The 12,987-nt window shown below is 41.1% G+C and overlaps 1 protein-coding gene across 1 annotated transcript in view; it reads left to right on the top strand.

Moving 5' to 3' along the window:
• Positions 1-12,987, top strand: part of MEIS2 (Meis homeobox 2) — a 172,765-nt gene that overhangs the window by 153,261 nt on the left and 6,517 nt on the right. Inside the window, 1 exon segment of the mRNA XM_039552327.1 lies at positions 12,913-12,971. Coding sequence (XP_039408261.1) covers positions 12,913-12,971 — 59 coding nt within the window.

Genomic DNA, 12,987 nt, shown 5'->3' with positions numbered 1-12,987 from the left:
GTTCCACAGTGACACAACTTTCAACACAAAATCAGCCTTGCCTCACTGTATTTCCCCAAGGGCCAAACTCAGCCAAAGCTCTTGTCATACATCAACCATACCAAGCTTTACACAAAAGAGTCAAATGGGGTAGAGGGAGTGCTATCCTCAGTGACTCATTGGCTAGAAAATTCACTTGTTAAATAGAGTATATGTTTGCAGGTCTTCTCTTCATCTTGATTTAAATCAATGTCTTAACTGTTCCAATTGAGTCAAGTTTCTCAATCAATGGGCTATTGAACATAATGCTCCATCTTTACTCTTCTTCGCTACCATGCCTTTCTTGTTCTTCTGATTTCCAGTTCTTTTGTGTATGTAACAACTAGGCAGTAAAACAAAATTAATTAAGAACATGGGCTTGACTGTACAGCCTCTTGGTTAAGACTCTAACTTCAGATGTGTGAAAGTTAAGTGCTGGTTAATTATGACTGTAAAATTGCTTAATTCAGGTGAAACATCTTCAGGACATGAACTGAAAGGGCTTTGTTTATTGTACTGAATCTGTGGGTGATTCAGATATTCTTTTAGAAGGCGATGGACCCATGCTCATGTCTGTGTTCCAAACCAAGCAGGATAGGGTGGTAAAACTTGATCTCCTTCTTTCCAGATAAACAGTCAAATAATTATGGTGTCAGCTAAAAAGGAGAGATGTTTATCTGTGTTATTACAAGAAAGATCAGGCCTGTCCTAAGATGTCTGTCTGTCTAAAAGGATCCATAGGAATCCTGATTGGACATAAGTGTCTAACTCAGAGCGCAGTTACTGCAGAAAGTAACTGACTGTTAGGAAACACAAATAGACAGCAGAGGAAATGATGATGGGATGGGATCTTAAAAAGTAGAAATCTACATGCCTAACGAATTTAGGCATTTTCAGTGTTAAGTGATGGTTTGTTTTGGTTTTTTTTAACCAAAAAATGTAGTTAGGTATCTAAGTCCACCTTCTGGTGATTCCTGGAACATCTAATCAGAGACAGAAATTTCCTTGAGAGCAGATCAGCTACATTTAGGCACTAGTGTCAACACCCATTTGCTAATATTGCCTTCTAACTCAGAAATTCACTGAACATTTGGGAACATTTACAGGGCCTACAATGATTTTGATAACAGAACTTAATAATTTTGAAAATTTGCCTTATGCATCTGAGTGTTTTACTAGACCAGGATGAAGTGATGAACATTGTTGGACATGGCCCTGCCATTACAAGTTTTGTGGGCTCAAATGCAGGTTTATACACATATTCTTAGATGCCTTTACCCCTACGCAGAGCAGGAACAATTAGTGAAATTCTGAAAATTAAGCCTCTACATCCTATCATTCAGAACAGTCAGAGTTAATATCGAAATCCATCAGCAACCAGTTATTAAAATTATGTAAGATCACACACAGTTTCCAAACTGCTCTCATAAAGAAAGCAAGGTAAATATTAGATAGGTTATATAGATTGGGTTTCATTTCATGACATGTATCTCAATTGTATGCAAAATATGGGATAGTGGAACACATTACAGAACCAGCCAGTTTTGACTGAAGAAATACATACACCCGTTTCAAGTTTCTTTCTGTTGTAGGACTTAATTTTCACATGAGCTATTTAAGTGGGAATGACTGCATTAAAAAAAAACTTCTCCAGCTACACATCCCTTAACAGAAGAAAGAAAAATACATTAAAAGACCTCTCTTTAGCGCCAACAACTGAAACGTGGCGTACTTGCGCACAGGCATCTCCAATGCTCTGCTCTGCCCATAAGCCAGCCAAGTACTGAAATCAGCAGAACCCAGCCTTTCAAAGGTTTTAGAAAGAGCAAACCTTGACAGTTTCAGTCCTTGCTTGTTCAGAAGACAGAAGCTTGTTCAAAATGGCAGAGAGACAAGAAATGGTGCAACATCCACATATATGCCCTCAATCACAGCATATCTGGCCATCTAGGACCCGTGCAGAGCACCAGCAGGCTTTATCACTGACTTGCCAGCTGTACTTTGCAATTATCTCTGGGGAGCCAGCAAGGTAGGTGAGGGAGCAAGACTGAGCCCTGGAGAGATGAAGGTCAGAAAATATGAGAGCCTGGGATACAGAGCGATAGGCGGAGGAAGTGGCTGAGGAAGAGGTTTTTAATTTTTAATTTTTCCATTCCAAACCAGTTTGGCTTACAACTAAGACACAAGGATCCATGGAACACTCATATGTAACAAACTCTCAAAAATGTTTTTAGAACATTTCCCCCTGATTCATGTGGAATACAGAGAACACAAGATGGGATGAGAGATAGCAAAAGTTTCACCAGTATGACACAGGGAAGATCTGTATATTTACCTCTTCATTTTAGCATACTTAATACGCTTGTCCCACACTTGTTCTGCTGCCAGCTCATCACTGTGAAGCATGTATTCCATAACATGGCAAGCTGCAGTCTCACGGTGTCTGTGGTGTTGACACATCTTTAACTACTAAGACATTAGACCCTCTGATTTGATAAAGTCTTGCCACCAGTATTGTAAAAATTAAAGGGAAAACATTAACATCTGCATCTACAGAAAGAGAGATTTACATAAGCAGAATCTCCAGTACCCAGACAGTGCAAAGAGCAAAACACAAGGGATATCAGCATGTGGGTATGACTTACTGAGAGATTATTAGGTGTATCTGGGTAAGAGCTATACCTTGGGAAAGGGGGAGATGTATTTATACATAGTGTATTATTTATGCCCATTACTTCTAATTGCCTAACTAGTTCTCTTTCCTCTCACGTATACTTTAGTACCCACCAACCAAAGAAAGACGTCTACAGCTAAATATCTGCCAATTATTATGGACTTTTGCTTAATATTCTATTGTTCCACTGACAGCACAGTTTTTAATATATCATTTTATACTATCCTGTACATCATCATTTTCCTGCCTCCCTTAGGGCTCTGGCTGTAATAGTTCTTATTTATTTCCACAAGCTAACATATATGCAAAAGATCTTGTAGTCATGATGTTGCCCCCACCACCCTCACCTCTTCCCATCTTTGTTTTTGTTATCCCTTTTTGTCTGTTTTTAAAGTTACAGTATAAAGAAATCTGAACATGTGTGTAGACAAAAACCAGGGTCAAACACACAGCTTCTCTCCTCTTCAGCAGCGTTACACTGCAGCCTTTTATTGTGCCCTGTAGGTTTGGGTTTTCAGCTAATAAACTTGAAAACAGATCATAAGGGAAATAAAGGAAAACTCTCTTGCTACACCAATGGGTAAGGCAGGACTTTAACAGCCTGTGTAACAGATCACCTCACGAAATCTGCTCAGCACCTTCTAAGAGAGTGACTGGAGCACTGACTCAGGGTTGGCAGTGCTGCAGTCTGGTTAGTTGCATCAAATGCTCTTTCTTACTGAGTTCTTGTTCTGCCAAATGCTTTTTTTGAGGAGAATCTGCAGCAGTATAAGCTGGAGGTGCTTGCAACTGCATCACTGTGTCTGAAACAGAACACACATCTTTAGGATCCTAGTTTTCAAACTTTCAGCAGTGCATTTCTATAAATATATTTTGGCTGTGTTTTTTTTAAAGTGGGCTCTTTGGATCCAATTTCCTGACGTTCCCTGGTTGACAGGTAGAAAAATATACATTTTTTTTTCCTTCAGATTTTAATAACAATGAAAAAGTGCACAAGCTTCGTGGTCAAGACAGGACAGTGGGTACAAAAATAGTTATCTTAAGGCAAAATTTACTGTCAGGGAAAATGGAACATTCCTTCTGAACTCACGAACTGGTAGTGCATGTGCAGGTTGGTTGTAGATGGTTGCTACAATAAGGCTTCTTTCATACAGGTGTGTTTATGCCCCAGGCTTGCTGGCCACAGTCCATTCCATTTACAGAAGCTGAATTAAACAATAACTACCGCATTGCAAAAAGAAGAAGGAAAAAAAAGGTGAGCGTCAAAGGAGATGCCTGAGAGCTTTGTTAGGGCCAAGAAAAACCCTGTTGCAGTTGTCAGAGCTTGTTGATGTTGCAGAGAATGGCACTTTTTTTTTCTGCTGGATTTTGTGGTTCTGCCTTAGGAAAGAAAGTAAAATAGAACGGAAGAACAAAGTCCTACTCTATAAATCAGCAGCTGCTCCTTGCCAGATCAAAGGAGTGACATTTTTGCTCCTGGACTACTTGTCCACTTTAGGTGCTTGACAGACAGCTAACAGCTGGCCTGTTACATAGTATAGGAGAGTTGGGCTACATCTTCTTCAGAGTAGATGACAAGCTAATCAGAGATCCTCATAGCACAGGACATGTGAGTGCACCTTGATCTCTTCAAACATACCCACTACATAATTGCTAAACACCTTTATGCATTTTTGGCAAGTTGCTACTTAGGTAGTTTCCACTGAAAAGTAAAAGGAGAATTAGTGCCTTAATCTTATTTGGTCAGGGAAGTTAAACAGATGTTAAACTTGTTGACAACTCTCCTTTTCAGACAATTTAGAATTGATTTTAAAAAATTAGTATGTTAAATACTGGTAAGTTAAAAATAGGTGTAAAGTACTTGAATGTGGTATTATTCAGAAACTACACTTTGTTTGGTTTTTTTTTAAAGTTACCTAAAATGAGGTCCCTCAACTCCTGATTGCATTTTCAACACTGTTGGACCCTAATTAGTTTTGAAAATGTTTTCCTAGGAGTTTAAGATGACAAATTTACACATCTTTAAATGCATGAGTTATTTAAGATTTTAGAGGAGATTTGTTGTCTACCTTTAACATGAATTTCTAAGTGCTAGCAAATCCAAGTGCATGCCAAATTAGCTAGAATTGTATTTAGTGTCTCCACAAGATGTATGTATACAAACTTGGAATTTTAATGTCAGTAGTAAAAATTTCAAAGTGATTCAGTTTCTAGTTGATTCCCATCTGCAATAAATCAAGTACAGGATGAGGTTAAATACTATGGCTTGTGTCTATTGACTTTACATTTTATCTGTAAGATATGAATAGCTAAGGAAGTATGTCTGTTTGTCTCCTCCCTTCCTTTCAAGTATCTTTAAAAGATCATTTTTACGGTGCGTGGTAAAACAACAAAAAAACAAACATATATGAACAACCTGATGGCACTGTCAAAAGAGGAACAGCCACTTCTGGTGTGTGTTCTGTGGTTTCACGTGGCATGCACCAAAAGGCGCTTGTTTCTCACCAGGAACCAAGGGGGAATAAGGGATGATACTTTTCCACTTAGGCTGAGGTTTGCTGGGAGCTCGTGAGGAAAACTCTGCCCAGCCGCGGCAGTGCCGTGTGTGGAGCGGCACTCCTCCGGCAGACGCCCCGCCACGCCGGGGCTCGCACCGAGCAAAGGCGGGCCGGGCCATGGCGCTGCCCGGCTCCGCGGGGGGAGCGGCACCCCCGGTCCGGCAGCGGTGCTCTGGCCCCACCTCATGGCGCCCTGCTGCACAGCGGGAGGCCTCCCCTGGGGCCACCCAGGCCGGACCTCGAGGCCGGCCCAGTTCTGCGGCCGGGAGCGATGGCTCTTCCCTGGCCGGCGCTGCTGGAACGGCTGGACGCGGCCCTGGCGCGGGGCCGTGAAGGCCGCGGAGCACGGGCCGGCGGGGCAGCCCCGGTGGCTGCGGGGCCCCAGGTTCGTGGGGAGCACGGAGGAGCCCCAGCTACGGCTGGGGCCTTTCCTTCCCTGCCGGAGAAGCCCCTGCGCACAAGCCCGTGCCCCGGGGCGAGGGCTGGGCGGCTCCCGCGGTTTGTGCTGCGGTGCCGGTGCTCCCCGTGACAGCCACCAGGGCCTTCCTCGGCAGAGCCAAATGGTTTCTCCGCGCTCGCAAGGAGTAATCTGGTAACCGAGAGTTACACGTTTAACGAGGCTGATTTTCCTCTGAGGTGAATAGTTGCCCGTCTTGCCAATTCTTATGATTTTATCACAAGGCTCAAGTTATTTCATGTTAACTCGAGGTCCCAGCTCCAGGAGACAATGGTTATGTGAGAATCTTTTCAAATAAGTTTCTAGATTTTGTGGCTGAGAAGAGCATTTTAAAAATGTGGCGCAATGACTGAAAAACTTGCAAAGTAAACATTGGGAAGAGCACTGTTTAAATTTCTGATTTTTTTAGGACAGTCTCACAGTTACAGGACGAGCGAAATCATGATTTCCAACAATTGGCAGCTCCAAATAGCACGACGTATTTTTAGGAGGTCCAACATAAACATAGAAGATGCGGCAGAAGTCTTTGGGATGGTTAGCACCTACCTCAGGCTGCCTCAGGCACCCAGCTAAGTTGTTCTCTGTCATCTTCTGAAGTCTTCACCAAACATGGATGCTGACTTAGGTCCTTTGAATCACACCTTTAACAGATGTGAGATGTCTGAATAAGCTTGAGAAAGTTGGTGTAAACAGCCCTTAACCCCCCTTCTCTAACAAGGCTGTCCAAAACTAGGTGAAGCTTTGCCAGGGAATAAACCTGCCTGTCCCTCCCACTTCCTCTCAAAAGCAATCGTGTAACTGACTCCATTTCTCAATATTCATGACTTAGGGAAGCCTTATTTAGATAGCTCATTTCCAGGTGACTAACTCAGCTTTTTTTTAATTTCCTATAAGGAATGCTGCAAATATGAGTTGGTAACCAGGTGTGGCATAGATTCAGTGAAGCATAAACTAGGGCTTTTTCAACTATTTTTGTACATACACATACTGAAGGACGCCTAAACCTAATTCTGTCAGTTAAGAATACATAGTGGAGGAAGAAATTAAATAAACTAAGATAAATAGATTTTACTTGCTTGGATAAAAGTTTAGGTGATAGGCAAAGAGTGCTGTAAAGGCAGGGGGTGGATATTGATAAAAGTGTTTCTGCAAATTAGTCTTTCCTAATGCATTCTTTCAGACTGCTCTGAGCAGCTCACGACTTTTAAAGTTATTTTTTCTGCCTGGGAAAGAAGTAATTTTCTGGGTTGCTTAGGAAAACATTTTTTGTGACTCTTTCATTGGTTATTTTCCCTTCAAAATTAGGGCATTCTTGGGCAACAAGGGATCAGTGTAGCATATGCACTTGAGCTAAACACTGACATGTTCATAGTCCAAATACTGAAACATCATTTAGGCAAGGATTTATTTCCCCATCCAAGGTGAAAACATTTGGATTATTTTTTAGCATGCATTCTTAGACTCTTACTCAGCAAAAACATTGAAGCAGGTGCTTAGACCCCATTTATTCTTCAAGCTCAGCTCCCGTTTATGTAGGTTTAATAAGAGTTGAGCTCATCCACATTTGGCAGGTTTTTGAAAAATCTTGCGAGACTGTTCCCCTGGGCACCTAAAAATTTTTTTAATTTTTTTTTTTGTTCAGATGACAGAAAGCAAACAATTCTAACCCCAAATTAATGTTGCTATTGTCGTTACTTGTATTTTTATTATTTCTATGACTAAGTCTGTAAAAATGTTCATTCAGTACTTCTGTCCTTTTCAAGTCTAAGACCAGAAATGTCTTGGGCTAAAATTGAGTCAAAACTTTCCTTGTCATTAATCCTTTTAAGGAACTGATTGTGAATTCATCTCACAAATTTGTTTATTTCTCTGGTTTTCACATAAAGAATTGAGAACCGATTTATGCAGTGGCTGGTTTGTTAAATAAATTCAATATTTTAGCACCTCGTTTTCTGGGATAGATATTTTAAGTGGAAATCCAGATTGAAGACTGACACTGAAGTTTTGAGTTGTACGTGGTGGCTCCACATTGTTCCTCAGTTTCTCATGGGGAGCAGTCTACACTGCTGGGGCGGGACTGGCTCAGTTTGGCACCAGTTCATCTCGCAGAAGATATTAGACATACAGACAAGTGACGGGAGTTAAATATCACTCTCTGCTTGAGTTCAGATTAGGCCCCAAGTTGGGAACGAATTATAGTTCCCTAAGCATTTGTGCACTTCATCCTCCTGAAACAAGACCTGTTGTGACCCTACATACTTAAAGTGAATTTTCCATGATAGCCATAAAGCAAAGCTGGAGATGTTTCTAATTCTGATTGCCAATCAGTACAGTCACTAACAGTTCATTTCAAGAACTAATCTTAGGCAGATTCAGTTACGGTGTGGTCCCAGTGTTTCAAAATATATGTACAGTATGTGTAAAAAAGACAATGGAAACAACAACAAAATTATTTTTGAGTGTGCCAGATTTGAAAAAGCAGATTAAGAGATCACTATTTGCTATTTATTCTCTTTACACTTTGCAGAAATAGCTCTGATTTTATCTGAACATTATTTAAGAATAAAATGTATTATGCAAATTTGAGTTTAATGTCATTTGATATGACTTGAGATAAAATATGATAAATATATAAAGAAGATTAATTGCAGGGCTTCCTATGAAGTACAGAATGCATATTTATTTTGGACAAAGAAAACCAAGTCTCTATTTGAAGAGATGTGATTAAATGCATATATTTTGATTATATTGTCATGCTAATTATCAGTGGTAGGAACCAATTAGGACTAGTGCTACCAAATCACCAGACTACATTGCATATTCACTAGTGCACCTTTTCTGCTCTACTGGGTTTTTCTGTAAGCAGGTAAAAGTGAAATTACTTCCTTTAAAAGTCTATATAAAAGTGCATTTTGAGACAGGTCTTGTTCATTTGTGCTCTTATAAACTGTCCCACAAAAGTTACCAGAACTACTTGTGTGAGAAAGACAGACTCTGGCTATAGGAAATAGATGTGCTTTAGCTAGCAATTAAAGAAAAAAATACAAGATGCAAAAAACCTTTCTATTCAAATGGCTATTGTTCGAATACGCAAGGTTGGTAATCTGTCATTTGCAAAATGCTGGGAGTGAGTTTTTTATTGAGCTTGCTATGTCAATGACATGTATTTCTAAACGTTACACACCTCATTTATCATTCTGGAATGAGGACCAAGTACCATATGAATGTAGAGTTTGTGAAGGTATTGCCTCGAACCCTGGAGGCTGATGACCCATCTTTATCTACACAGCAGGTAAGGCACAAACAGTGGCAATGTGAGCTCTCTTTGCAGTCCCCTGCCAGTGTGCTGACTGTTAAGCTGGGGGAACAAAGGAAAGATAGCATATGGATAGCAGATTGTAGGAGTGCTGAAAGAGGACTGAGGAAATCTATGTTGGGTGTGTGGCTCTGCCAAAGATCTCTTGTATGACTTTGGCCTTGTCACTTAATCTCCTTCTGTCTCTGTTCCCCTCTGCAAACAGGGAGAAGGCGTCTCTCCTCTCCCCCAGGCTTTGCCTGGAAATCTGTTCAGACTCTGAGTTCTCTTGGACAGTGTGGTTGTGAAGCATGGGGTGGAGTGAGACTGAGCTTCATTGGGTCCTCTAACTGCTGCTATCATCCAAATAATAGGAATTACTATTAACAGCAGAGTAACAAAGAAATCCATGTCTTTTTGATAGATTTTACTCATCTTTTCAGGCCATTCAATCTTTGGCCTCTGGGTGAAGGGTATGAGCAAGGTAAGCAATTAGTGTCAGGAGCAGAGCTGTGAATTCTGCTTTTATAGGGTTCCAAATAATGCTGAAAACAGTGGCATTGGTGTTCTCTTTTTTCACCTGTCTCTTAATGTCTTTTGAAGACATTTGTGCCAAAACAACATCAGAGTGTTTCTGCAACACAAACTGAAGTGCTGTGCAAAAGGCTGTATTTTGTTTTACTTTGGCCCTGGATATGGCTCTCCGAGGGATTCAAAAACAGTCCTCAAAAAATGTAAAGGCTAGGGCAGGGACTCTGTTATCTACGTCTCTGTTATGCACTGTGCATATTTATGGAGCAATATAAGGAATAAATAAAAATGTACAAACACTGCATTCTGTGTCCTCGTCTACCAATTGTGCTGATGCATTACATGATGTAGCTACTGCTAGTGAAACTAGGATTCGATTTTTAGCTTCACCTGAAATGTATGTTTTGCACCTGCAATCTTGCAAATATAAATAATTCCATGTGTCATTTTTCCGACATACCCACTGGTGGGTATAACTGATGCTGTTTATGGACAAGATTTTTCAGAGGAGCCATAGAAATGGAATTCCAAAATTACCTGGATGCCTAAAGCCTGTGCTCCTATATCTTTCCAAGTATACATCAGTGTATCTTCTCTCTAGATGAAGTGTTGATGGTCTAGAGGACACTGCTTGCACCTGCTGTTATGCAGATGTGCAAAAGAAAAATGGAGAAATAATGAAATCAGAAATCAAACCCAAGGGCTCTTTTTCACAAGTTTTAACTGGACAAATGGTATCACTTTTATTGCCTTTTTTTTTTTTTTTTTTTGGTAGGAAAACAAATATGGAGGACTCACTTTTTGGGGCTTGATCTCCCATGGCCAAAACAACTAGTGAATAGCTTCTAGGTAGAGTTTGCAGTGAAAGACTGCTTTTATTTGCATCGGCAGGATAAAATAAGGCCACGCTCTTCTGGGAGTGAATGGCTGGGCAAGATGGGGTTTTCAACAGCTGTCCCAAAGGCTTAGTCTTTGGAGACTGTCGAATGTGTAAGGCTGGAGCAGAGTATCCCAGTCTCCATGCTCAGAGGTAAAGCAGATGTCACCTGAAACCCTTAAGGATGTAGAATTTTCTTAATGCTCTGCCGTGTTGTGCGAGCCCATTGAAAGAACACTTCAGAGGGCACCCATTTCTTACTAATGTAAACTTTCTAAGGAGTATCCAAAGATATGACCTCTGGGTGAACCTTTAACCTTCCCCTTAATTATTTGTTTGAAGACAGTGTGGAGTTCTCCTGCTGAGAGCCAAGGCCCATAATGCTTCGCAGCCCTGTGAGCAGGGGTGTGTGTGCAGGGAAATGGAGAGGGACATAAATAAGGGGACCACCAGATGTAAATAATAAAAGTGGTTGGGGTTTAAATAAAAAAAATGAAAGAGCAATTTGGTTTTCCTGAAGAGTGGCCTGGTTGAAGAAAAGGGGTTAGTAAGATGGAAAGTGTGTGCGTCTGTGGGGGGGTGTTTCTGTGATTTTTTACAGGCACAAATAAGTGTTCATTCCATTCTTTAAAACCTTGCCATCTGTATACACCATTAGAAGCTCATAGGAGAAGAGAAAACAGTCTTATCAGGCTTTCCTGTTAATCTCTATTGGCCTTAACTTTAGCTGATAAAAGGCGTGCTGGATGGAGGAGGTTCAGGTCAGGCTCCATTTGGTCAGCGCAGCAGCATTACTGGAAAGCAACTTAGCAAATAAGTCCTATCAGGGACCTTTGTCTCTGAGGACGGAAACACACTTCAAAATCATAGCACTGGGGTAGGACATGCCTTCACTGTGCCACAGTCAGAAGGGAATAAACAAGTATATTGATTGTGCCTGAGTTTTTATTTTAATACTTGAAATCATGACTAATTCTGAGGCAGGATGACATTTCTGACAACTGAATGATACTTTTCCTAAAGAATAAAGAATGTCTTTTGGATGTAAACAGAGAGATGCAAAAGAACCCTTTAGTGTTACTTGTAGCATTTATGCATCTGTCTGATGAAATTTCCATGCCTGTGATTACAGAAGATGCAATCGAAGGTGTGCCACCACCCTTTGTTATCTGCGAAGGAATTTATCCAGAGGGTGGGAGGGAGTGAGGGAAGCACGACAAAAAGCCTTGCAGAGTTGATGCTATATAAAGGCTAGCAATTTACTAAATGAGCAGATGAACTTAGTTTTCAGTTAACTGACTCAAAGACTTTGCTAGGCGTTGGATCAGGCCCAATGGCAATTATTGGAGGCTGTTTTGGATGATGGGCATGTTAGTATTTCTGAAGAGGATTAAACGCTAGTATTCGACTTCATTAGCACTCCTTAAGGGTCACCAGGCGAAAGCCTGAGCTGTGAAATAGCACACAAAACCTGCGCGAAGGCTCCAAAGTGTTCTCAAACACAAAGAGAAGGGACAAAAACAAGTGTGGCTCCCGAGTGATAGAAAATTGCCGTTTTCAAAGATATTCTGTGAATAGGCAAGTTTTAAAATTATTTTAGGGAAATTAATTTAGCTTAGCTTGTGTTGATGTGGATTGCTGCACATTAAGCTAATAAGAAATATGCAAGCACTTATTTTTGGATTACTAGCAAAATTAAATCCAGGCTCCACAGCCAACTAACTGCCAGTGCTCAAAAGCCTCGGCAACCACCCCAGTTCGAGATTAAAAAAAAAAAAGGTTATTTTGGGCCTAATATTAACCACATGTACCTGTGGCTGGGGGTTTCTAACGAGTTGAAAGGTGCCTGAGTTGAGGGCAGGCGGGCGGTCGCCTTGCACGGGGCGTCCCCGCTTGGACACAGAGGTGGCCCCCAGCTGGCACTGACCTCCAAACGACCCTCGCCTTTACAGGCTCCAACTACAGGAGTTGTAGAAGAGCAGAAGTCTTTCTGGGCCGGCACTTATTGCTGCTGCGCTGGTGATAAAACTTCAGACAGCCTAATTGATGGCTTTGCTGACCTAACGATACCTTGTGAAAGCACGGAGTGGCAAAGCCTGGTCTTCATTTATGGCCAGCTGCAAGGGGAGCTGGGTCCCTAACATGGAAAGGGGAAAAGAAAGTCTCCCAGCCTGTGAACTTTAACCAGGATCTGAGCCACTTAGAAGAAGTTAAAGAAACAATTGTCTTTTAACACAAGTTTTCGGTCGCATTTATTTGTTCAAAGCCTTCTGGCAAATCCAGCTTTAAACTGGCTAGTAAGATAAGCGTGTTACCCGTTACAATTTCTGAGCACTTAGAGGAAAATCCTTTAAAGTGAAATTATACTCTTTTAAAAAAGCAACGTGAAGCAAAACACATTTCCACAGCACGCTAAAATCCTGTCAGTTTTAAAGCAGAGGTGTTCTCAAAACAGAGAAGCAAGCTGATGAAAGGACTTCTATTCTTTGTATTCTGTTGCAGGTTTATTAATGCCAGAAGAAGAATAGTACAGCCTATGATTGACCAGTCAAATCGAGCAGGCAAGTTCCAAGTAGT

The sequence above is a fragment of the Corvus cornix genome, chromosome 5 (assembly GCF_000738735.6).
Source record: "Corvus cornix cornix isolate S_Up_H32 chromosome 5, ASM73873v5, whole genome shotgun sequence".
Classification (NCBI taxonomy): Eukaryota; Metazoa; Chordata; class Aves; order Passeriformes; family Corvidae; genus Corvus; species Corvus cornix.
Note: the sequence above shows the minus strand (reverse complement) of the source record. Positions and strands in the feature narration are given on the sequence as shown.